The 26419-nt window shown below is 42.2% G+C and overlaps 1 protein-coding gene and 1 long non-coding RNA gene across 8 annotated transcripts in view; one reads left to right on the top strand and one right to left on the bottom strand.

The window, feature by feature from the left end:
* RPS6KA2 (ribosomal protein S6 kinase A2) overlaps nucleotides 1–20245 on the top strand; it is a 175223-nt gene extending 154978 nt beyond the window's left edge. For all 5 annotated transcript variants that reach the window (XM_053382383.1, XM_053382385.1, XM_053382384.1 and 2 more), the window contains 9 exons: nucleotides 1585–1709; nucleotides 3626–3751; nucleotides 7316–7405; nucleotides 8753–8911; nucleotides 9556–9717; nucleotides 12435–12511; nucleotides 14314–14431; nucleotides 15844–15981; nucleotides 16701–20245. In XM_053382383.1, the coding sequence (XP_053238358.1) occupies nucleotides 1585–1709; nucleotides 3626–3751; nucleotides 7316–7405; nucleotides 8753–8911; nucleotides 9556–9717; nucleotides 12435–12511; nucleotides 14314–14431; nucleotides 15844–15981; nucleotides 16701–16826 (1121 nt within the window). In that variant the 3' untranslated portion in view covers nucleotides 16827–20245. The remainder of the gene's footprint in view (nucleotides 1–1584; nucleotides 1710–3625; nucleotides 3752–7315; nucleotides 7406–8752; nucleotides 8912–9555; nucleotides 9718–12434; nucleotides 12512–14313; nucleotides 14432–15843; nucleotides 15982–16700) is intronic.
* Nucleotides 46–26338, bottom strand: LOC128410744 (uncharacterized). 3 transcript variants are annotated; one of them, XR_008329600.1, is made up of 6 exons: nucleotides 26179–26338; nucleotides 21954–22070; nucleotides 21518–21703; nucleotides 3698–3772; nucleotides 1574–1721; nucleotides 46–630 (listed from the first exon to the last, which is right to left on the bottom strand). It is a non-coding gene; the product is annotated as an uncharacterized LOC128410744 (long non-coding RNA). The 3 variants fall into 3 exon arrangements; XR_008329598.1 differs by lacking the exon at nucleotides 46–630 and adding an exon at nucleotides 648–1257; XR_008329599.1 differs by lacking the exons at nucleotides 46–630; nucleotides 21954–22070 and adding an exon at nucleotides 648–1257.
* Nucleotides 26339–26419: the final 81 nt, after the last annotated feature.

Genomic DNA, 26419 nt, shown 5'->3' with positions numbered 1-26419 from the left:
TATCAAAGCTCTAAGCAAAAACTAATAAAACACCAGCCTTTCCCCCCTCTTCCAGATTTGCAGCAAAGCAAGGGGTGCAGATGAGTGAGAGAGTGTTATGCTTTGACCCACCCTACTCATGTCTTCTGTTTCCTCCCTGCATAAGATTCTGACATACAATAATAGCACCTCAGAAATTGCTCCTTTCTGTCCCAAGCTAAAACCAAATTAGCTCATTCACTGCAGAGTTCTCAAACTGCTGTAGTCAGTCATCGCTCTTATAACCTGAGGCAATTTCTCAGTTATAGAGATCAAGTTAGTGTGAGCTTTTGCATTTCTCTGGCAGTGTGGTTGCTGCTGCAGCAATGTTTCTTTCTATGCCTCCAGCATTTTGTGAAATGACCAGATTACATGGAAGGAGTCCATACTGTGAGATTTTCCCACACCAGTTTGGCTCTATAAAATCTGGAGTAATACTAGCATGGACAGAAACTGTAGTGTGGACAAGAATTTCCAACACATCTGCATCTATTCAGAAATCTAGGGAAACAGGAGAGTGGTAAAGTCTTCAGGTGATTGGATGATATAGGCTAGGTTCACACACCGGAGTAAAATGCAGCTCCATTCTTTTCCCCCCAATTCAGTCGGAAGCTGATTTAGAGAGAAACACATCAGAATGTACTATTTCATTTAAAAATGACAAGAAAGGTGTAGCTTTTGGTTAACACCATGTGTACACTGCTTCCCAAACCAGTAGTGGGAGCTCACATGATGAAGAGTAAACAAGAGTGTACACACAACCACAAACTGCCATCTCCCAGCCCGGCTAACTGACTGCCTAAATAACTGGCTGCTTGGTCATAATTTTTCACCTTTAGTTTGTTTCCACACTGGTGCAAATCAATAGATTAGCTCAGGCTTCCTCAAACTCGGTCCTCCAGATGTTTTGAGACTGTAATTCCCATCACCCCTAACCACTGGTCCCGCTAGCTAGCGATCATGGGAGTTGTAGGCCAAAAACATCTGGAGGGCCAAGTTTGAGGAAGCCTGGATTAGCTGGATATCAATTGTGTACTGTTGTGGTGCAAACCAGTTCTGCAATCTGCACAGCAGAAAGAAGAAAAAAGAAAATTGTTCAATAACCAATGTTCTAGCATCTAAAGCTTAAAGGAGAGTTACTGGCATGGGCTCATCTTGCAATATGCTGCTCCCAATTCTAAAAGTAATTTTGTACCTCGGCTCCTCGTTCCACCATCCACTATGTTCACACTGCCACTCCTGAAAGTACAGAGACAGCTTTATGTTTAAGTAAAGGTGGACTGGGAAGAGTTTGCATGCACAGGCAGAGTGAGGCAGCTGCCCCAGGTAGGAGATGCTCACAGGTGAGGAGCAGACAGAGCTGTGTGTGCCACACATTCAGTCCTGCACCCACTAAGGTAGCCTGCTGTCAGCTGGGTCAACTTTTCAATCTGGAGTTGTTTCTTTACAGCATTGGTAGGACCTGCATTGTAGCACTCTAATTTCCCGAAGGAAATATTGTACTCTCTTTGTATTGGCTTTGGAATCCCCAGTTGTCCCTTGAATCATATCTCACCTCCTCTGCAGATTCCCCAGGCGTCCCTCCAAGTGCCAACGCTCATAATCTCTTCAGGGGATTCAGCTTCATTGCATCCAACTTGGTGCAGGAGCCTCCACAGCAAGAAGTCCACAAAATTCACCCCATTGTCCAGGTAAGGATGCATCTGGTGAAAGTGTGTATGATCACTGGAGGCTGATGGCATCTGCCATATTTGCAAATATCCAGGGTGAACACAGTTGCCCCTTACAAATGTTATACACAAGCCCAAAGCACAATATTTTGCACAGGCTGGACATTAGTGTTAGGCCTATTCCTTAGTATTGTATACATTTTCCTGATTGTGATAGTCCTATTGACAGAAATCATGATGCAAGTTGAAATCATAACATGACACTTAAATGCAATCTCAAGAAGCTTGCAGTACTCTGTTAGGTTTTCTTTTTAGTCACTGGGACCCAGACTTCTACCTGAAATGCTGTGGTGCTTGCCTGCCTTCAGTGTGATGTTTTTGCATGTATGCAATATATAATGCCACTTTCATTAGCCAAATTTGGTAGAATTATTAAACACCAGAAAAATGGCAGGCAATGTTTATATGGAAGGAGAACTTGTATATTGCAAGAACCCCTGAGAAGCTCAGTGCTTCTCTTTCATGTTCTGCACAGAGACCTATTGGATGCCCCTGCAGGCAAGCCTCTCAGCATCAAGAATGACAAGTAGGCAGAGCAGCAGTGTCTTCAAATGTTTTGTGCCATAGGATTAAAGGGCAGCAATTCACTTATATGAGAGAAAGAAAGAAAGAAAGAGATTTCAAGGGTGCTTTGGGGAAAGAACAAACTGGTTTCCTCCAGCCATTAAAAATTAAGCCCACTCCTATATGCTTCTATATACAGCTCTCAAAAAGCCCCCTATTATACTTCAAACCACAATAAACAGATAAACCCATAACTAGAAAAAAGTTTAAAAGCATTGAAAACCTGGCAGAACAAAAATGTCTTCATTGCTTCCCTAAAGGACAAGAGGGAAGGGGCTAGTCTAATCTCTCTTGTGAGGGAGTTCCACAATTAAGGCACTACCACCAAAAAGTCCCAACCAATTGCACCTGCTTTGGGAGAGGATCACAGTGCAGAGCCACCAACAATGTTTGCAGCTGATGGTTAGATTCATGCAGGAGGGTCAATCCTCCAAATGTCTTCAGAGCCCTGCCCTGGGTTCTGTTTCTTAGATGTACAGTGGTACCTCGGGTTAAGAACTTAATTCATTCCAGAGGTCCATTCTTAACCTGAAACGGTTCTTAACCTGAGGTGTGCTTTCGCTAATGGGGCCTCCTGCTGGCGCGCAATTTCCGTTCTTATCCTAGGGCAAAGTTCTTAACCTGGAGCAACCACTTCCTGGTTAGTGGAGTTTGTAACCCAAAGTGTCTGTAACCTGAAGCGTCTGTAACTCAAGGTACCACTGTAATTGAAAGTGAGGTAATTTCTCTAGGTAATAGTAGCTGCTATAGTTCCAGGTGGCTAATATAGGAAACTAGAACTCTTCCAGGCATGCATAATTATATGCGCGTGTTTTAATTCCTTACTCTGGTAATGAGATGCTTGTATTAAAACACCCAGAGAGCAATGTATTATTTTTTTTAAATGACACTGATGTATTCTTTTTTTTTATGTTATAGCATCATTTACAGCCTAATCCCATTTATGTTTGCTTAGAACAGAGAGGGGAAACTCATTGCTCTCCCAATGTTGGTCTCCAACTCTCATCAGCCCGACATGGTCAATGGTCAAGGATGATGGAAGTTGAAATCCAACATTGGGAGGATCCAGAGTTCCTCATCCCTAACTTGAAGAAGAAAGTCACACTGAGAATTCAGCTCAGTGGGATTAATTTCAAGTGAGTGTACTGTACAAAGGGTTATAGTTTTAACTGGACTGGCATAAATTAAGACCTGAGTTCTGCTGAGGCTATGTGAGGAACAATTGTCTTTTAGTTTTCAGCTCTGTTTGGTCTTCTTTTGGATACTGCCATAAGACCTGCCTTCTTATGCTATCATTTTGTTTTCCTCTATAGCAGTTACATGGGAACAATATTCACTTTACAGATGGTTATGAAATCAAGGAGGACATTGGTGTTGGCTCTTACTCAGTATGCAAGAGGTGTGTACACAAATCCACAGAAGCAGAGTTTGCCGTGAAGGTAAGACATCACCTTGTCATGCTGTCATTTGCAGAATTTTAATGGTTTGAGGCAAGAAGAAGAAATTTATTATAAACAATTGATCATATACACATTTGGAGCTTGCACACTCATTCTCAGGGAAACTTTATCCATTCACTGTTAGCAGAATCATTTGCAAAGCTGCAATGATGTAACAAACAGCTGGTTGAAAGACTGGCTGCTTCTTGAGAACACAGACATTTTGGATTTAGAAGGTTTTAACAACGTTTTTGGGTGGCATGCATATTTGTGGTATGACAAGGTTAAAGCACATAAAGCATTTAAAAACCATATTGTCAGGAAAGCATTGTTTAATGTTTGGATTAGATATAAGGATTTATTGGAAAATAAAACCCCAAGGTGGTTGTCACCAATGGAAGCGAAAGCTCAGAAAAAGCTCAATATGGAGGCCAAATGGCCGAAATATTGGGAAATTTTGGAACAAGAAGGAGATAGACTGAAACTGCAGAGTTTTGAGAAACTAAAAAACAAAGTGCGAGATTGACTTCATTATTATCAGATAATGGAGGCATACAATTTGGATAAGAAAATCGGCTTCCAGGTGGAAAAATCAAAATTGGAAACAGAACTGTTAGAACCTAAAACTAAGATTTTGTCAAAGATGTATAACTTGCTGTTGAAATGGAACACTCAGGATGAGACGGTTAAATCTGCTATGATTAAATGGGCACAAGATGTTGGACATAACATTATGTTTGCTGACTGGGAACAGTTGTGGACCACAGGTATGAAATTTACGGCATGTAATGCCTTAAGAGAGAATATTATGAAAATGATATACAGGTGGTACATGACCCCAGTCAAGCTTGCAAAAATTTATCATTTGCCCGACAATAAATGTTGGAAATGCAAAGAAAATGAAGGTACATTCTTTCACCTTTGGTGGACGTGCCCCAAGATTAAGGCTTTCTGGGAAATGATCTATAATGAATTGAAAAAGGTATTTAAATATACCTTCCTGAAGAAACCAGAGGCCTTTCTTCTGGGCATAGTCGGCCAATTGGTGTCAAAGAAGGATAGAACTTTTTTTATGTATGCTACAACAGCAGCAAGAATACTTATCGCAAAGTACTGGAAGACACAGGATCTACCCACTCTGGAAGAATGGCAGATGAAGATGATAGACATGGGATTGGCAGAAATGACTGGCAGAATCCGTGACCAGGGAGAAGAGTCAGCGGAAGAAGATTGGAAGAAATTTAAGGACTATTTACAGAAATATTGTAAAATTAAAGAATGTTAGAATGATGTTGGATAGAAATTAAGTGGTTTCCAGCTGTAATGTTTTGAGTGATATGGGGGGGGAAAGGTGCAGAAATAGGTTAAAAATTACTGATAAGGATTTGCTGAACTAACAATTTGAACTGGAATACAAAAAAGGGAGGTATGAGGAGGTCGGGGAAAGATGTTAATGGAAAATAAGTATTGTGAACTTTATGTGTTTTTAAACTTTTTTGTATTTCTCTATTTTTTGTTATTTTTTATTTTTGATTCTTTTTTATTGTATTAATTTTGAAAACTCTAATAAATATCTTTTTAAAAAAACAACAGCAAATAATATTACATCTTCAAACATGTAAATACTGGGTTTTCAGTTCCTGTATGTCTTTGTATTTCTTGTGCTCATGAATTTGTATCTTTTTTTCCTTTTCTTGTAGCTGAGTCTTCTCCTTCTACCACTGCTATGTTTTGTTGATTCAGAGGTGGGAAACTTGCTTAGCACTGAAAGCCTCAGTTGAAATATATCATGGAAAGCCACAACTAATTTGCATTTGCATGCATCTAAGGCTGTTTGCATATTGTTTTCCCTACATATTTTACTTGGTATTATTCAGTAGTATTTAATGGACCACCTGCCGTGGTATAAACCTGCCAAGGTCTTTAACTTTAAGCACAGAGATGCTGCTTATCAGGGTTTTCCTCGCAGTGGAATTGCTCTCTATCCCCTTGATCATTTTGGTCCCCCTGTTCTGAACCTTTTCTAACTCTATAATATCCTTTTTGAGGTGAGGTGACCAGAACTGCACACAGTATTCCAAAAGTGGTATCACCATAGATTTGTATAATGGCATTATGATATATTGCACTATCTGGGATCCAAGTTTATCATAAGAGTTAATTCAGCCCAACTGATAGATGCTTTGTGAATTGCTTAATTAAATGGCTTAATGTTCAAATGCCCAGAGTGCTAATAGCAGTACAATTGAAGGCTTGTGTTATGAATGCTGAGTCAATGAATAGTGGAAGTGACTGAACCAATAGTGCCTGCAGATATTATGGCACATTCTGTACTAATGGCCATGCTGCTCAAAGTGTGTGTGTGTGTGTGTGTTTCTCCTTTATCTCTTTCCAAAATAGTGATTATTCCAATGTTATGGAAAAGTTAATCATAGCACGAATGAATTGCTGAAGCTAATCAAGCTTAACTGTGCAAAAAAAGAAAAGATCCCCTAGAAACAGTTAAAATCATAATGCCTCTCATCTGAGGGGGGGGGGAATAGAATTAGGCCATGTTCTTTTAAAATAATGCTAGCAATACCGTAGTAATTTTCTTACAACAGTGGTAATTTGGCATCAGAAAAAACAACAAAAGCAGATTAAAAACCACACAAAGACTTATATTTAGGAGAGGTATTTAAATTGAACCCCATGTATTTCATAGCAGCAAAGACCTCCAGTATTTTTACTCAGTATTAATATTACAGATTAATTAATTGTAGACAAAACTGCCACTTTCAAATGCCTGCATTGTATGGCTGTTAATGCTCTTCCCACCCTTGGACTTTATATTTATATGACACATAGTTAGTGGATCTGCTCTTTCTTACAGAGTGACTTAAATATGAAATGACACACAAAATTTACAAATGAATTCTTTATACCCCCCCCCCCCAAAAATGCATTTCACTGTGGATAGTATCTTGCATCCCACACATATGCCCTACAAATACAGGGCTGGATCCCAAAGGACCTTGTCACAATCTAGGCACTTCTACAACAGACTCCACCATAATTTCTCACCTCCATTTGCAGCCCCAGTACCCTATCCCACACCAATTGGGTGAAGGGTGGGATATATACTGGGGAAATCTTGCTTCAGGAGTGGAGTTCAATTTGTGGTTTATTGGAAGCAAACCATAGTATCGTAACACATGTTGTACCAAATAGAATAGTTTAAGCAACGTAACCCGCCACCTTTCTCTATGTTTCACCTGTACAATTGACATCTATTTGTAGTTAGTAGCTACGAAGGTTTCCTCCCCCCTTTACGATTTGCTGTTTATTTATTCCGCTTAACCAATGAGTTGATGCATCTCAATGAGTCCGTGGCAACATTGTAACCAAAGAGGTTAATCCAAGGCTCAGTTATTGCTAATTGAAATTTTAGTGTGCTGATGCGCTGTGTGTTTCCATTTCTTTGAAGCTCTTCTTTTGAGTAAACACACAAAGGAGTCTTATGAATGTTAGCTACACCTTCACTTGAATACAACACCTAATTACCATTGAATTCTTTTCTTCTAGATCATTGATAAAAGCAAAAGGGACCCCTCTGAAGAAATTGAGATTCTTCTGAGATATGGACAGCACCCAAACATCATCACTCTTAAAGATGTAAGTGGTCTCTCAAGTCACCAAACTGATCCACAGTTGGTTGTAGACAGTGGTGTGAAGCCAATTCCAGCTACATTTTGTGCATGTATGACTCAGTGGAGATTTGAGTTTGGTTAAATGTATTCATGTTACTTGTAGGAAAATAACTTATTTTTTTACTGGTGACTCAGTTACACTAGATTCCAGGGGAGAGGCCATAAAGTAAAGGTTCAAATAAATAAAATCAGGAACTCTGAGATGCAAGGACTTTAATGTTCGCATGGAGCTTCTAGGTGGTTTGAAAATAACCAAAACCACAACGGTCAAGCTAGACAATCAACAATGTGTTGTCGAGATTTCTGACTGCACTTAGTTACTACTATCTTGCAAACCTCAACACGGTAGGTTCCTGAGGAGTCTAAAGAAGAAACAAGTGGCTTCTTCACCAATGTGCAGAAGCAGAATGGGCTATGTGCTTTGGAGCCTACTTCTGCTACTGTTTCCCACCAAGTTATTCACGTATATTTATATCTCCAAACGATGGAGGGGATATGCAGCATCTTTCCAGCAAGCAGGAAGGGGCAGGGCAACCAAAGGTTTTCCCCCATCTTTTTTTCCCCAGAGGCTAATGTGCTTTAAGGGACATGGGTGGCTCTGTGGGTTAAACCACAGAGTCTAGGGCTTGCCAAGGTCTAGCAGAAGGTCGGCAGTTCGAATCCCCTCAATGGGGTGAGCTCCCATTGCTCGGTCCCTGCTCCTGCCAACCTAGCAGTTCTAAAGCATGCAGTGCAAGTACATAAATAGGTACCTCTCCGATGGAAAGGTAAATGGCGTTTCTGTGCACTGCCCTGGTTCGCCAGAAGTGGCTTAGTCATGCTGGCCACATGACTCGGAAGCTGTACGCCAGCTCCCTCGGCCAGTAAAGCGAGATGAGCGCTACAACCCCAGAGTCATCCACGACTGAACCTAATGGTCAGGGGTCCCTTTACCTTTAATGTGCTTTATAGTGTTGCTGCTTTCTCCTGTTACAATCAGCAATTTAATTCTATTTTTTCACTATGGATTCATGCATGTTATGATGATTATTTATTTATTTTAAAATGCTGCCATTGGGAGGTTGGGTTTAAGGAGGACCCTCTCTAAACACCACCGCCAAGCATCAAGTGAAAGAGGAATCTCCTCCATCTACTGTTTCCTATTCAGCTACTTTAGCTTCCATTATCTTCCGCTAAAACCTTGTGCTGGAACATTAAGACAGTGCCCACATGACATTTACATCCTTAGGGAGGAAGGGCAATAAATGAAATAAAGAAATGGATGGATGGAGAATTTTGAATCACACACCTGATTGCTTCTCTGCACATATAGGTCTATGATGATGGGAAATATGTATACCTTGTGATGGAGCTGATGCGAGGAGGGGAACTCTTAGATCGAATACTTCGGCAGAAGTGCTTCTCAGAACGAGAGGCCAGTGCTGTCCTTTGTACTATTACCAAGACTGTCAACTATTTGCATTCCCAGGGAGTAAGTACAATTTCTTCTGCTTTCTAAAAATGTTATCTTTATTTTATTTCTTATTTGGGCATTACCCAAAATGTGCATAAACTTGTAAGTTACTAATTTACTATTGAAGAACACGCCTGTAGAATAAGGAATGCCATATCAAAGATATCACACTTGGATAGAATCTTCCATACCAAAGAGCTAATCCTTATTACTTTCCTTAAACCCAAAGGGTATAATAGACTTTATCGTAAACATTTATATTTGGACTTGCCTCAGTATTTTATTTGGGGGGGGGGGCATATATTTAATCCTATGGAAAGAGGAGGCAGACAACATAGCCAATCTGAAATCAGATGGCCCTGTGCGTGTTCTGGGTGAATACTAATTTAGTGAATACTATTTAGTGAAAATTTGTAACATTTCAGAAGACCAGAGGTAAATAGAAAAGAATTATCAAATTTATTTGGTTTACAACTAAAATGCAACTCTATGTACATTATCATTTGGTAAATGTCAGCATTAGCAAGGCATGACACCAAATGCCAAAACAAACTTCAAATGGTAAATCTTGAGAATTTCCAGATTCCAACACAAACCAAATTTGACATTTATCATTGCAACAGCTACTTCACTTTATATAACCCTTTTTCCTTTCCTTGCAGGTTGTTCACCGAGATCTGAAACCTAGTAATATTCTTTACATGGATGAGTCAGGTAACCCCGACTCCATCAGGATCTGTGATTTTGGATTTGCCAAACAACTGAGAGCTGAGAATGGCCTGTTAATGACACCATGTTATACAGCCAATTTTGTAGCACCTGAGGTACATAGCAGAGCGATCCCTGTTCCAGCAACTGTAACATCATATTCCATATTTACATCATTGTTGGAGAGGCAAAACAGCTTTAGATTGGCCTCTCAGTTGCTTTTGATACGAGTCCATTTTCCTTGAGCATCATATTTTCTGATGGTTTTACTGCTTTTTGCCTGATTTGTCTCAGAAGGTGACATGTGAAAAGGCAAGCTCAAACCCATGGGAGTCTGCATGTGGCATTCCACAGGACTCAGGGCTCTTGCCTTGCAAACATGCAAACCAGGATGTGGTGTGGAGTGGTATAAATCGGCTGGATGAAGGTTCAGGGTGCAAAAAACTGTTAGAGGAAGAGTTAGACCCCTTTCCCCCTTTTGCTCTTTGTAAGAAATGCCACAGCAGTTTTGGCAAGCAGCTTTTGAAACATTTTCTTCTCTAATATCCTGACGTTCACCTCCAACTTCGCTCTGATCCCAGACTCCCTTGCCACTGAAACATTCGTCCAATTAAATTGAATGTTAGGAAAGCAGCCAGAGGGAATGGCAAAGGCGAAATAACATGTCTGCTTACATTAGTCTTCTCTGTTTTACTTGGAACCCATTGATTTTCTTTTAGTAGACGGCAATGTAATAATTACAACATGAACTATCGTGGATTGTTAAGGATATCTGAGAGGAGGAATTGGCCTGCCATCTAGTGGGAACAAATGCAGGAAAACAAACCATGAATCACAAAGGCTGTTAATCTCATGTCAGTGTGTAAATTATTTTATTCTCCAGTTTTCATCCAAGCCTAGGTGGGCTTTATCTGTGGTCTTATAGACTGCTGAGGAAGACATTACAGATCTAGTGCCAGGTAGCACTCACCATACTTTTTAGGTTTGGGCCCAGCATAGGGAGAATTTTATGTGTAATCATCAAACATGCAGCTACATGCTGTGCTGTATTTTCAGTCTCAAAGTCTCATTTGATAATAACCATTCTAGCTTACATGATTAAGACTCCCACAGGCAGTTTCATGCTATCAGTATATAATAAAAGCCAAAAACATACTATTGCTTTGTTTCAAAATCCATAGTGACTTTACATGTAGTCATAGCGGTTTATTTCTGAAACATTAAACGCATTTCTGATCAATGAAACTAATTCTTGAAAAACAGTATTTCATCATCAACAATTATAATTGTCCGCATAATGTTATAGTTGGTTACATGTTGAAAACTTGATTTGTTTGGAACAAATATGGGAATGAACAACTGCGTCTGTGGCACGACAAGACACACACATTCATTATATGTAACAGTTAGGGATGGAAGGAGTTGTCAGTTTTCGTTCTCTCAGTTTCTCATTTTTCCAATAATAAATTCAATTTTCCACATTACTTCAGCAACTTACAATTTTTTTTATTCTTTTAAAAACAAACCTCATGAAAATTATTCAGCAAATTTCTCTTAATAAATCCATGCTTGTTTGCAGTTTTGACTGATGTACACATTTTTGCAAACAATTTCTCCTAATAGAATGCATTTTTAATGTTATTTGAATGCTATTTTTTCCTAGTATATCCATTTTTATTCTCACTTCTCCCTAACATATGCATTTTGTAAGTGCTCAGTTGGATCACTGCATCACAAAATTCAAATAAGTGTGAATTTGGAAGGATGACTGTATTTCAGTTCTCATGTTGCTTTGGAAAGTGTGAATTTAATAAATTCAGCTTTAAATGTGAACTGAATTAAACTTCTCAAGGAAGCCTCATGACAAGTGCACACATACATAACATATATGCTTATTTTGTATGGTAGCGATAACAGTTCTGTAAGAATAAAGCCATGTGTGAAACAGATTTAAATAAGCTTCTGGGAAGATGCCATGCTCTAAATGCTATGGATCCTTTGTTTATGATCAACTGATCAAAATTTGGTGTTGTAAGGAACAAATCTATTCTCTGGATAGTGGTCTGGAAGTGGGGCAGCTTTTGTTTGTTTGTTTTGCACAAATCAACCACCCAACGGCACCATCAAACACTAAGGCCCAAGTGATGAAATAAAAAGAAGCATGTAGCCTTAAATTGTGCAATTGCTCTATCACTTTTGAAAACCTAATTCTTATTCCTATGGGCAAAAGCAACCATTCATTGAATATACTGCTGCAGTCTTCAGGGCTGCATTCTTCAGGTGGAGACCCTAGTTCTCTGCTATGAGTTGGCCAGCACTGGCATCAGTTTTCTCCCTCCTTTGGTACATTTTCTGCCTTTTGAGGATGCAGGAGTCAAGAATACATAGTGACAAAACCAGACTGTGTAATGAAATAGAGTCGTACCTCTTTCTGTTCTGGAAGTCTGTTTGACTTCCAAAATGTTAGGAAACCAAAGTGCGGCTTCTGGTTCACTGCAGGAGGCTCCTGCAGCCAATTGGAAGCCGCAGAAGCCGCATCAGATGTTCGGGTTCCAAAGAACGTTTGCAAACCAGAACACTCACTTCCGGGTTTGCGGCGTTCAGGAGCCAAAACGTTCATCTCGCAAGGCGTTCAGGATCCAAGGTACGACTGTATTTCATTTCCTCAACTTGCATTGTTAGGTCTCCTTGTACAATTATTTCCCTGTCCAAGGTGATCACTCTTTCCAACAAGTTCAAGCAAATGTGAACCAAGCCACTATCATAAATTTCTTGGCAGTTCCAAAAAGAGTTTTATAACCTCGTTCTTCTACTTCTGTTCTCCTTTCCACAGGTCCTGAAACGGCAAGGCTATGATGCAGCCTGTGATATCTGGAGCTTAGGGATTCTATTGTACACCATGTTAGCAGGGTAGGTGCAAGGCCTTCCTAGTATCTTTGCACAAGTTGGAAGTCTTCTCCATGGGCTACTGCAGTGGCAGCCAAGTTTCCCCCCTGGAGGTAACCAATGCCAAGCATCACCCAAGGAGCTCCTTTTTGCTGTTATTTATTGCAAAGAACAATCAAAATTGGGATTTTACACAAAGTCTGCTGAACAAATGGGATGCCTTCCTTGTAAACAGCAATTGTATGAATGACTTTTTAAAAGTAAATTGCAAGCAACGGTGACCCAATCCAAATTGGGAGCTCAATCCAGAGCAGGGTTAAAGCACCTTGTCCCCAATAGCAGGGTCCCATGCTGAAACAGAGATCCCACGCTGCCATTTACTTGTAAAAAGCAGTTTACACAATTGCTAATTGCATGACTAGCATCACATCTATATCAGCTCCTAAAATGAGGTCTTGTTCTGCTTTCTTTTATGCTTTAAAAATAAGAGTTGACACTTTCCTAAGTCTCAGGCCACATGCTAAACTATTCATTCAAAGTACATTTCCCCCTCAAAGAAGCCTGGGAAATGTAGCTTATTAAGGTGCTGGGAACTGTAGCTCTGTAAGGGGTATACCAATCCCAGCATTATTGAGGTGGGGGGGGATATGCTTTGAATATGCTTTTAAGGTATAGTGTGTATGCAGATTCACCCCCACCCCACCCCATTGCGCTAGATCTCAATTATTTGTCCTGCTAAGGGGTTAGCTCCTTACTACCGTATTTTTCGTCCCATAAGACGCTCTGTCCCATAGGACGCACCTAGTTTTTTGGGGGGGAAATAAAGAAAAAAAAATTTCCCTTTATTTCCCCCGCAAAACCAGGTCAGGGAAACCGAACCAGGTCGAGGAACAGCGGGATGGTGGCACTGCGCCTCCCTGCTGTCCCCCGAGCTTGTGGGGCTGGCCGATGTCTGCCCGGCGCGAGGGGCGCTCTGTTTCAGGGTGTCCCTCGCGCCAGGCGGCAGGCTGCTATCCGCAGCGTGGGGAGCCCTGTGGGGAACTCCTGCAGGGCTCCCCATGCTGCGGATGTCTGCCCGGCGTGAGGGGCGCTCTGCTTCAGGGCGACCCTCGCGCCGGGCGGCAGGCTGCTATCCGCAGCGTGGGGAGCCCTGCGGGGAACTCCCGCAGGGCTGCCTAGGCTACGGATGTGTTCCCGAAGCGCCAGGCGCTCTGCTTTCAGCGCGCCCGGCGCTCCGGGAAGCAGGCTGCTATCCACAGCCTAGACAGCCCTGCGGGAACTCCCGCAGGGCTGCCTAGGCTGCGGGTGTCTTCCTGAAGCCTGGAGAGCGAGAGGGGTCGGTTCCCTCTCGCTCTCCAAGCTTCAGCGAAAGCCTGCATTTGCCCCATAGGACGCACACACATTTCCCCTTCATTTTTGGAGGGGGAAAAGTGCGTCTTATAGGGCAAAAAATACGGTACTTAAGTTTTTTTTAAAAATACAATAAAAAATTAACCAAAACATTCTCTATTTGCAAGGAAGATAAATAAAGGGGGACATTTTGGAGGGAGGAACACCCTTTCCCCCCCTCTGGATGATGTTTTGTTATGACTGACACAGTTCAAAAGAGGTGTCATACAGTTGTGTCCATGAAAATGAAGGGCCTCATCTCACAATTTTTGTTGTTACTTTAGTTAATTAGGTTAATCATTTTCATCAAAATGCTGTTATTTCTTCAGTGGGTGAGGCCTGATTAAAAGTTTTATACAAGCCGAACCTATTATTATGCTCTGGTAACTCTGCATTGTGCAAACACCTCTTTAAAATACCGGCTTGTGGCTCAACAGATTCACTCCTTTTGCAAATGGGCCAGATGATACCCCAGAGGAGATTCTGGCCAGAATTGGCAGTGGAAAGTATGCACTTACAGGAGGAAACTGGGATTCAATATCTGATGCTGCTAAGGTAAGCAGATAACATATTTTTAGGTTGGCCTTTCAGAACCTCCAAGGCTGTTTGTGGTTCAAAAACGTATCAAAATTGTTTTCAGACACATATTTTGAAAGAAAAGTTATTTAGAAATGTCTACTTCAATACAATTTTTTGTATTTGTTTTTAAAACAATAGATTAAAACAGAAACAGATAGAATGGACTTATGGGTGAATGAATGTGAAGGTAGCATGAACCAGAAGTAGACTTATTCACCCATCCCAATCCTTAGTACATGAGAAAAAGGGACTGTTTCAACTGTCTTAATACATTTAGCTGTTTTAATACAGTAGCACATTACATGGACCTCTTGACAAGTGATCGACATATTGTCCTTAATGACTAAAACTAGTACTTGATCACAAGGGGTGCCAACTTGAGTAAAATATTGGGGGGGCAGGTAAGCTGCACCTCGCATCATTGATCACATGATGTAGCACATGCAAAACATTTGAGTGGCAATGCCTATCAACTTTGGGGAGGCCTAGCTCCCTCAAATATTTTAAGGGGGGGCAAAGGCACCTCAGCCCCCAGGAGTTGACTCCTATGTTGATCACCTAATATGCAGAACTGGGCTGTGAATTCATTGCAGCGCCTTCACATACCTTCTAAGGATAAGTTCAAAACTGTGCTTGAACACAGGGAAGCTGTTGCTAAAAGCCTCTTTTGCACGGTATCCTATCCATTGTGAAAATGGTGATTTGGAGTTTTAGGGCATTTCAATACAGTTGCTGTTTTTCTATGGGATTCAGTCACATACTGACAAATTCAGGTTGCCTAAGTACAGTAGGTTGGGAAGTCTTATGCTGAAAACCTGCTTCCCCCAAAAACTGGACTATTTGCAAAAAGGGAAGCAATGGAAAGTGTGGAGTAACAGTTGCTTGACACAATGTCATCTAACCTCTCCACAAACAAATCAGGATGAATCCCCAATAAGCTGATCTAGAAGCACCCTTAGTTGCAGGGAGTGAGTGCACTAACTGGCTAGGAGCACTTCTGTGCATGTTGCATTCTGTGTTGCAACCCAAGTAAGCTCACTAATCCTCTGTTCTACCTGCCTAAAAGTCAACACTGAGATTGCTGTTTCACATACACATTTCAAAGACAACATCCTAGAGAGTTTTGGTGTGTGGGGTTGTGGCAGTATGTCTTTCCCTGCCCCACCTCATACCCCACTCCAGCAACCTACCATGGAATTTTGTTTGCAATGGCTACATTCAAGGGGCGCAGGACCAGTTCTCAGATGATGAGTTCCTAGTGGCATATTCCATTCCAGTATTCCATATTTTGAAACTACCACCATTACCCAGCCTTTAAAATGGAAATCCTCATGGGGAAAAGAAAACAAAATCACAAGTTTTCTTCGCCTCTAATTTCTTTTTAACAGGATATTGTGTCAAAGATGCTTCACGTGGACCCCCATCAACGCTTGACAGCAGCCCTGGTTCTAAGGCACCCGTGGATAGTAAATGGGGAATATCTATCCCAGAATCAGCTCAGCCGACAGGATGTTCACCTGGTAAAGGTAAGTCCAAATGAAGCTGCTTTGTATTCTTCCATACAGAAAAGGAGAGTGATGGCCCTAGAGCAGTGTGGTCCAACATGTGGCCCTCAACACCTTTTTGGGGTGGCCCTTGGCAACATTTGACGCCTCCCAGCCTTTAGGCTGCCTTCCCAAAACTGGGTAAGCGAGGGACTATGCTTTGGGAAGGAGGCATGAGGCTCTGACAGGGCCCTAGATTCCTCCTGCCTCCTTCCCAAATCCTAGTCCCCATCTGTCAATTAGTATAAAGGACTGGTAGAAGAGGAGTTGTACATACACATGTATAGCTACATTTTTTGGGGGGGTGGGATCGGAAAGATCTGGTGGAAAGACAAACCTTTTGAAATCCTCATTCTTCACCTATGTGTAGGCACGCACACATGAACCAACAAACATGTACTCCTTCTCCAATATGCACTTTTGCTGCACATGAACATAAGCAACCATGTGCATGATAATCCACAGTGTGAAATATAACTAATGACTCAGCTGAGTCCCACAGTCAAAACTAGCCTTAGTGGTTGAAGAATATAGGCTCCTGCTTCAGAAAGTAAGGAAGCAGTAATTGGGAGAAGCTCCCTTTGCTATAATGTCTTGATGCAGATACCCCATATTCTTTAAATTGGGGGTGGGGAGTGGGACTGAAGAGTGAAAGCAGGCATTGTTCTTAAATCCGCGTGGTCTCAATTTTTATTTTGCAGGGAGCAATGGCAGCCACCTACTTTGCTTTAAACCGAACACCTCAGGCACCAAAGCTGGAACCTGTATTGTCCTCCAACCTGGCCCAGCGGAGGGGGATGAAAAGACTGACCTCAACGAGGTTGTAGTGGTCCCAAAGAATGCCTGGTTTAAAAAGGGAAAACATGAGCCGCATGTTGCTCAGAGAGGCTGATCTGTATTGCTAATTTTGCAGGACTTTGGACTATTGGCACATAAATTGCTAAAATTAGCAGAACTCCAGCATAAGGCAAAGATATCCTTTGCTTTCCGATTCCTTTTGTTGCTTTTGTTTTTTAAGTTAATGCCAAGATCCTGAGTTAGCAGGTACTCAAAGATGTCATGTGCCAATTTTTCAACTGCTGTACTGCTTCTTATTTAAGTGTATACTGCTAAGATCCTATTCTCATTTTCTCCAAATGTTATTTTTGGGATCTTTTAGATGCTATGTAAGACCACTTTTTGTAAGCAATTTTCAGTAGAGAAACAAGTCGCTTTGGTTTTAGGGGTCAATTCTACCAGCATTTGTGTCATGGTGAATTGTCGCAGCTAGCAATTGATCCTGCTACCCATTATCAGCTGCAGCAGAGTTCATCTCCAAAGAGCTGAATGTGAAAGGAAGAGGCATGTGATGCTGTGAAATCAATGGCCTACTAAGAACGGTATTTAACATGAAGAAAGAAGAGCTGGCTGAGTAGACCTTGCTGTACTTCTCAAAAAGCACCCTTCATGTGTTTGGTCTGTACAGCAAATAATGCATGGGGGAGGGGAGAGATCGTGGTTGCACCCACTGATGCTGATAGCCACACATTCAAGGACCTCATTTGCTCTGGACATCCATTCTTATATTAATTAATTAATTAATCAACTATCTATGCTTGGATAAATTGAGGGTATGGATCATGGATACAGGACCTTATGGCATCATAGGCCTATATGTGGAGGTTCTGTGCAAATAGAACTTTGAGTGTGTGGAGGTTTTGGTGGGGAAGTAGGCAAGACCTAGTCTCCCTCTGTGTGGATGAATGAATGCAATAATAGTGCTTTCTAAGTATGCTATGCTGTGTTACAAACTCTCCTACTTTTATTATGGAGATGGTGATCTTTTGTTTGCCTGTTCCATTTAAAATAATGGCTCATAATGCCACATGATTAGCTACATGACAAAATAACCTACTCTCTTACAAGCAGAAGCGAAAGAAACTGTCAGTGGAGAAATTTCAGTGAGAAAAAATCTACAATATTTTTCTAACATCAGTGGAAACAGGTGTAACTGTGATGTTGGACTAACATTCCCTGACTGTATTGGATTGTGTTGTGCATAAAGTGATTGACAAGAATGGACATGCTCCACCTCCCACTGACATCAGTGGCAAGTGCTATGTTGGTCAATTACTCTGGATTGCACTCATTGGCCACAACCCAAAACAGACTTAAGCATGTTTAAGCCCTTTGAAATATTGGGTTTAGCAGCTTTATGATTCTGAGTTGTATTGCTGCCATTATTTTAAGCACTTTACTTGACTTGCATTTTTATAATGGATTTCGCCCCCTTTCAAAATTTTGCAAGAAAAACCAGCATGCTACATTGTCTCTTGTTTCCTCTTATGGGGGGTGGGGAGGAACATGAAGACAGAATATTGTATCCTATAAAGGTAAAGGTAAGGGTACCCCTGGCCATTAGGTCCAGTCGCGGACGACTCTGAGGTTGCGTGCTCATCTTGCTCTATAGGCCGAGGGAGCTGCCGTTTGTCTGCAGACAGCTTCCAGGTCATGTGGCCAGCATGACTAAGCCGCTTCCGGGGAACCAGAGCAGCACACGGAAACGCCGTCCTATAGATTACATCTATTTTGCTGAGTGGTGAAGCCGTACCAATACTAAACATAGCTTGGGAGATTGGTGTCAATTGTGCCTGCAGATGCAAGAGAACAGATTTGTTGCATTAGCTACTGTAATGTGCTCCTTAGGGTCTGTTTCTGTGTGACAAAACGTCATGTAATTTATTTTATTCTATTTTGTCCTTAATTTTTAAATTATATTTAATGTTTCATTTCTATGTGCTGCGCACACAGGACGGCAGCAGAGAAGCTGTTCTTGAAGTGTGACTTTTAGAATAAAACAATGCTGTGAAACTCCATAAAATGAAGGTTTTGGCTCAGGCTTGACAGGTGATAGGTGTATTGTAGATTTTTGAAATCTTGAACATGTGGACCTGTTTTTCTGTTGTGTTCACTTTTGCCCTTGCTTGCTCCTTTAAATAGAAGAGCCCAGTGCATCCAAAATCATCAAGAGCCTTGGCTATTTCCTAACAATCAGAGTGCAATTTCACTACTTCTTGGACTTACTGATATCATAACCCTACTCAACCAAGGGTATATTAGTCCAGTCCATAAGTGACTGCTGACTGTGTGTAAATATTGCCCTTTCTACCCATAGATACCACAGGAGATGTTGCATCCCACTTGTAGAGTCTTCATGGTGATGATTCACATCTATGGTGATAATGGCAGTAGGAGTATAAGTACTGTACAGTCATACCTCGGAAGTCGAATGGAATCCATTCTGGAAGTCCATTCGACTTCCAAAACATTCGGAAACCAAGGCACAGCTTCCGATTGTACCTTGGGATCCAAGGTACAACTGTAATGTGCATTATATGCAATGCACACATTTAGAAATAACTGAAATTGCATGTTGCTCCTTCACAGAATCATGGTGCTTGGGTACTTTTTCCCAGTGGAATATATTATGTGCCACAGATTAATTTTATAATACCTTGTACTCTCTCGTCCCATTGGATTTAGAAAAGCATTGCATCTGATGTGCTTTTTCAGTCATTTCCAAATCTGTGTTTCATCTAATGCACTTCACTGGTACTCCTGTTGCAGAAAAGGACAATAGCTTAATGGAAGAGCACATGCTTTGCATGCAAAAAGATGCTGGGTTCCTTCCCTGTCATTTCCAGGTAGGTCTGGAAAGGGCCCCTGTCTTTAACCCTGGAGAGCCACTGCCAGTCAATATTGACTTAGATGGACCCAGTTAGTGAGCTGATCCAGTATAAGGCAGCTTCCTATTTTCCAACTGCCATTGCTACCATATATCTGAATTAAGTTTCTCATGCAGGATAGCTCAGCCCGTAAAGCATAAGATTCTTAATCTCAGGGTTGTGGGTTTGAGCCCCACGTTGGGCAAAACATTCCTGCATTGCAGGGGGTTGGACTAGATGGCCCTCATGGTCTCTTCCAACTATACAATTCTATGTTTCTATGTTTCACCTTGGAAAATGCCCTTGTAAACCCATGTGTGTGTGTATGAAGTGAGAATTGCATAGAACTGCTTGTGTCATTGCGTAACACCATGAGGCCACTTGCTATTTGAGGTGACTGAATCCCTCTGTTCTCAGGTGCTCAGACACACTAAAAAGTCTCCTAATGTTACAATTGTTTCAAGCACAGATATGGAGCTGTGGGTTTTGTCTTTGATTAATACAGTTTGCTTCTTCCTCAGAATATAGACACACTGCAAATTCAGGCCGAATGAAACAACCAGTGGCTTTCACTTGTCTTGCATATGTGCTGTTCAGGTGCAAATAATTGCTTGGCTTTGTAAAGATCACTGGTTGGTGCTAATGCAGTCCAAAACACCCAGAGACAGTGGTGTACTAGTCATCTGGAACCTGTGCAGAGAAACCATCAGTATATTAATTCTCAGCAGTACTCCTAGTGCCACAGGGTTTCCAAGACCATGATTCACCTGGTTTAATAATAGACTCCCCAGCACCTTCTAGTTGCTAGTTGCTTGTATAGGGCAGCTGAAATAACCACAGAATCCGCAGCCTGCACCTCATGAGAGGGCAAACACACACACCACTCTGGGATCAGTGTCAAAGAAAGTAAGACTAAGAGGAATGGTTGAGGCTTGTTTTGACAAAACCCTACACAGAAGAACTGTCATATCAGGAAGGCTGCCTTTTTGGTTTTCTCTCTCAAAGGCTGTTTGAAGCCAAATATTTGGTTTGCTCCCGTGCTCTCTAATGCTGTTCATGAAATCATGAAAACAAACTGGTGGGAACATAGATCCAGTTCTTCAGAACATCTTCCCCTGAGGGTTTTGAAGAGCTGGTCAGGGATGAAAGGGTGCGTCATGATTCAGAGAAATACTTTACCCAGGAAGACTAAAAAGCTGAAATCACTAAAGCCACTATAGTAGTTGTAGCAGGTGATCCAGAGGTTCTGCATGTTAGGCACATTACCTTTGCACTCTCCTGTGAAATAGACTTGTGCAATGCCTTAAAGATTGAACCCATCAAACAGGTGCAAAACCTGATCTGCAGGAAACGACTGGACACTTTATGAGTCTAAGGAACCTAAGTGAGGAACCTTTTTTTTGTCAGAGGCCACATTTCCTCAGGGGAAATCTGTTGGGGACAATGTGCCAGGGGTGGGTAGGGGCAGAACCAAAAATGGGCAGGGCATCCCATTTCTCTCTATCTTTGCCGCCACCTTTTCCATTTTCCTCCTCCTTGCCCCACACATGAAGTTATGGAGCTGTAAACGGTTCATTTTGTGGTTTGTGGTTATGGAATAGCTTTTCTAGATAGCGGTGCAGTATTTTATTTACCAACTCCACCTCCATGTTTGTGAACTGTTTGGTTTGAAATGTCCATGCTTCAACGTTTCATGTTTGAAAGGGGCTGCAGTGTACAGACATTTATTATATGTACCAGAGTAACTTTTTTAAAAAAACAAACTTGGTTTTATGAAGTGTAATATTTTTTATAGCACAATGATCATTTGGGACTTTGTACCTTGTTAGACACAATTGCATTTAGGGACGCTTCTTAATCCTGTTTTCTGTGTGCTGTGTCTACTGTTGCTGCTTCTACAGCTGCCGGCTTCAGCTGCTGGGTGAATGGTGTGAAGTTGTCTGAATTGGTCTTCAGAAGTCCACATGTCTATGTTGAAGGATGCTGGCAGAAAAAGTTAACTGTGGGTTCAAATGGGCAAGAGTTTACTGTGACAGGCTCCTGGGAAGGAACCTCAGTATTGGCCTTCATCTGTACATCTCTATTTATAATGAAATAAAAATAAAACCTATTGTACCTTAGTTGTTGATCTGACTCTTTGTTAAATTGTGAGCACTGGTCATGTTTAGTGATTTGTACTGAAGTCCTTCAAGTATACTCATTCATTTTTTCCACATTCAGTCACATTTCCTTTCACTTTGAGTCATTCACTCTTTAGTAGCCCTAGGCCAATAGTGAATATCTCCATGCAAACATCTGATGTGGACGCAGATGCATAACCAGGTACCACTGCACATAATGGATGTCGCTCTTGAAGCACATCTCCATCTGGGACCACAAGTTACATGTAAAACACACAACTAAAGAAAGACAGACAGTAGATGATAGAGTATCAGACCATCTCATAATGTAAAATATTGACACTTTTGAATCTCATGATCTTTGTGTTATAGAATGTACAATATTTGGATATAGGTATTTAAAACAAAAGAGCCCCTATTCACCAAGCCCACCAGTCATATCTACAGCATGCACTTAAAGCACACGACTGCCCTCAAAGAATCCAGGAAATTGTAGTTCTATTAAGGGTAAACTACAGTTCCCATGATTCTTTGGGGGACACTGTGAATGTTCAAGTAGTAAAGGTTAAGGGGTAAAGGGACCCCTGACCATTAGGTCCAGCCGTGACCGACTCTGGAGTTGTGGCGCTCATCTCGCTTTAATGGCCGAGGGAGCCAGCGTACAGCTTCCGGGTTATGTGGCCACCATGACTAAGCCACTTCTGGCGAACCAGAGCAGCGCACGGAAACGCTGTTTACCTTCCCGCAGGAGCGGTACCTATTTATCTACTTATACTTTGATGAGCTTTCGAACTGCGAGGTTGGCAGGAGCAGGGACCGAGCAACAGGAGCTCACCCCGTTGTGGGGATTTGAACCGCCAACCTTCTGATCGGCAAGTCCTAGGCTCTGTGGTTTAACCCACAGTGCCACCCACGTCCCTCAAGTAGTATAAATGTGCTTTAAATGTATGGGGCAATATTCAACGGAATAATTGTGCTAATGCAAAAATTACTTGTGCAATGGGACTTCCTTCCTCTCTTCCTGCTGTGTGTGCCCCACACCATCCCCAAATTTGCTCCAGAGGATTGAGGGGAATGCCCAGAACAGATTTAGGGGCAGCATAGGGGGAGTAGAGAGTGGAAATCTCTCTCACGTGAGAAATGCTTGTGTTGACAGAACAATTTGCTTAGTGCTACATTGAATACACAGGGACGCGGGTGGCGCTGTGAGTTAAACCACAGAGCCTAGGACTTGCCGATCAGAAGGTCGGCGGTTCGAATCCCCGCAACAGGGTGAGCTCCCGTTGCTCGGTCCCTGCTCCTGCCCACCTAGCAGTTTGAAAGCACGTCAAAGTGCAAGTAGATAAATAGGTACCACTCTGGCAGGAAGGTAAACGGTGTTTTCGTGCACTACTCTGGTTTGCCAGAAGTGGCTTAGTCATGCTGGCCACATGACCCGGAAGCTGTACGCCGGCTCCCTTGGCCAATAAAGCAAGATGAGCGCCGCAACCCCAGAGTCGGCCACGACTGGACCTAATGGTATGCGTCCCTTTACCTTTTACATGGAATACAAGCCATGCAGTGGACGTGATCCAATTAAGATAAATGTGGGCTTTAGCTATAGACTTCCTTTGCTGTTTATCTAAGGTTCCTTCTCTCCAGTTCTAGGAGATGATTAAAAAATATATATCCAGGCTATGAAAACGAAATGGATGCAGGAAGCTCTCCATATATGGAGATGTGAAGGTAAAAACTGTGACCCAGGCATAGGCAAACTCGGCCCTCCACATGTTTTTGGGACTACAACTCCCATCATCCCTGACCACTGGTCCTGTTAGCTAGGGATGGTGGGAGTTGTAGTCCCAAAACATCTGGAGGGCCAAGTTTGCCTATGCCTGCTCTGTCCATTCTGAAAAATCAGAGTGTGTGAATCCTCTATTGTGCTGAGATCTGGGGACTGCAGGAAACTTCAAAACATAGAAACTGTTAGAATAAGGTTCTTAGGACCATTCTGAGAACACATTTCTTAGAACCAAGACTCTCAGAGCCATAGAAGCCAAGCTCAGTTCCTCTCTCATTGACTCCAATAATATAGGAAGATTTCTCCGCCTGGCACACTTTTCCTTTCCCCTCTCCTCCTGAGCTGGGGATGGTTTGGGTGTTGTCTTGGTCCTGTCCTGATGTAGATGTCTGGTGTGTTAGAATTGCATAGTGGGAGGTTAGTATACCATGTCTGTATACTTCTCCCCGTGCCACTCATGCCTCACCTATGACCAGGCCAGTGCAGAGCTTTTCTGAGGCCCAGGGTGGGAGACTTTTTAGAATAGTTATAAACTCAAACCAAAAAGCAGCCAGTCTCTGGTGGGGCCCCCAGCCTGCTTAGCCCTCCAAGGCCTGGGGAAAGTGTACCCGGCTGTCCCCTCTTCCTGTGCACAGGCCTGCCTATGACTTCTACAGTACTCCCTTTTCAGGGGTCTGCAGGGAGAACTTTATTGGGGAAGCATTTGCATAATGTGTGGAGGCACTTCTGCAGGAGTGGTTTCAGCAGCAGATAGAGCCTCCACTTCAGAAGACTTCAAGAACTAGAGAATATAGGATTGTACTGTCTATGGCGGAAGGATTTTACGGCTGACAGAAGCCCCGGATTGGTTCACAGCCTTCACACTGTACTTGAGCAGCTGACACTTTCCCCTTGATCCCAGTTATTCTGGAAAGGACATTCGTGTTTACAGTATTCAGGTCAGTCCTCCATCCAGCATACTCACTGTTTAATAATCCACCACTTATCGACCTAAATGGCCTTTTGTGTGTGTTTGTCGAGGAACTGGATCAAAGGTGATGATAATGAACAAATTAGGTGAAGGGTTGTTTGTCTCTTTCACTCATATAGTCAAAGAAACTGCCCCTGTGGAGCTTGGGTATATTGAGCCCCAAGTGGCATTTTGTGTGGAGGTGTTCTGATTCTTCTTTTAAAAGCCCCTGTTAGCAACAAGAAGCATTCAGAACTTCTCTTGAGGAGGAAGAGCTGCAGGGTATATAGAGAGATGAAGCAAGCTTAAACTAGTTCATAAAGAGTGCTGTTTATATCCAAAGGTAGCAGGGAAACAGGCATTTCCGTTATCTCTTGCTTCTAACCAAAGATAACATCAACCATCCAACTTGTTTGCCTTCTTTAGAAGAGGCTAAAAGTCATGTTAAAAGGCAGCATTCCCTGGGTTAAAAATAATCTTTTCTAGATAAAAACTCTCCTTGCACTTTTGAAATTGAAAGCTGCTGAGAGCCATCCAGTAGCTGTTTTAAATATACAGTAGGTAATATTCACTGTTAGTCATACTCAGAATAGACCCATTGTCCATTTATTTCAGTGGGTCTACTCTTGAGTATGACCTAGCTAGATATTTGTCAATGTGTTTTGATTTAAATGTGGAAAACCAGCAGTTCACTTCTACTTTTAAAGAACTGCAGGGGGGGATCCTGGCAACTAAAAAGAGGGGATCTAAAATAATTTATAACATTTGTACCCCTCTTCAGCCAAACAGAATCTCAGAGTAGCTTACTTAGAATCAATTAAATAAGACAGCCCCTGCCATCAGACTTACAATCTATCCCCCCCCCAGTTATAAAGATGACATGTTTATCTACTGTACTTAAATTGAGTACCTATCTGTGTGTGTGTGTAATGAATTGAGACATAAACTAATGACAGCATAACTAAAACACTTCTGGCACAACAGAACACCGTGATGGAAACTAGAGCACACGGAAACGCCATTTAGCTTCCCGCCACAGCAGTACCTATTTATCTACTTGCACTGACGTGCTTTCAAACTGCTAGGTTGGCAGGAGCTGGTACAGAGCAACAGGAGCTTACTCCGTTATGGGGATTTGAACCACTGACCTTGTGATTGGCAAGCCCAAGAGGCTCAGTGGTTTAGACCATAGGGGCAGCCGTCCCTTATAAGTAAGTACTCCTCATATATATAAAGGACTAATCTGAACTGGTGGTGCATAACTGAAAAACAGACCTTAGGGTTATGGTGTATAGCTCAACAAAAGTGACCACAGTGAGTGCCAGTGGTGCAAATGGGGTAAAAAGTGAGATATCAATAAAAATAAAGATAATTGTAAAAATAATATCCAATGCACTGGAGCACACTGTCTAAAAAGTAGTAGGGAGTGTTGTAATCCTGATCCTAAACTCCATTCTAAAAACAGGCTTATTAAACCCTGGCTGAGAATGCAGTGTCTTCACCCTTTGACAACACTTTTCAGCCTGCCTTGCCCTTGAAATAAGAGGAGGGGACCGCTCCCTTCACAGCTTATGGCCTCAATCCCAGGCACATCCGCCATAGTGAAAAGAAGGATAAGAAGCAAACCCGCTTTGTGGCCTCATCAGCTCCTGCCATTCTTCTTGCCCTTGACAGGCCAACTGAAAGCCATGGTGGGAGGGGGGGATGAACAGCACGCCGTGCCACCGCCCCTCGCCAATAGGAAGCAAGCAGACTCTCGCGCGCAACCAATAGAGGCTCAGAGAAGCCCTGCCCACCATGACGCATCGCCCGGCTAGGGGGCGGGAGGTGAAAGGCCAATTTGGCTTTAAATGTTGTGGCATTCAGT

This window comes from Podarcis raffonei, chromosome 3 (genome assembly GCF_027172205.1).
Source record: "Podarcis raffonei isolate rPodRaf1 chromosome 3, rPodRaf1.pri, whole genome shotgun sequence".
NCBI lineage: Eukaryota > Metazoa > Chordata > Lepidosauria > Squamata > Lacertidae > Podarcis > Podarcis raffonei.
Note: the sequence above shows the minus strand (reverse complement) of the source record. Positions and strands in the feature narration are given on the sequence as shown.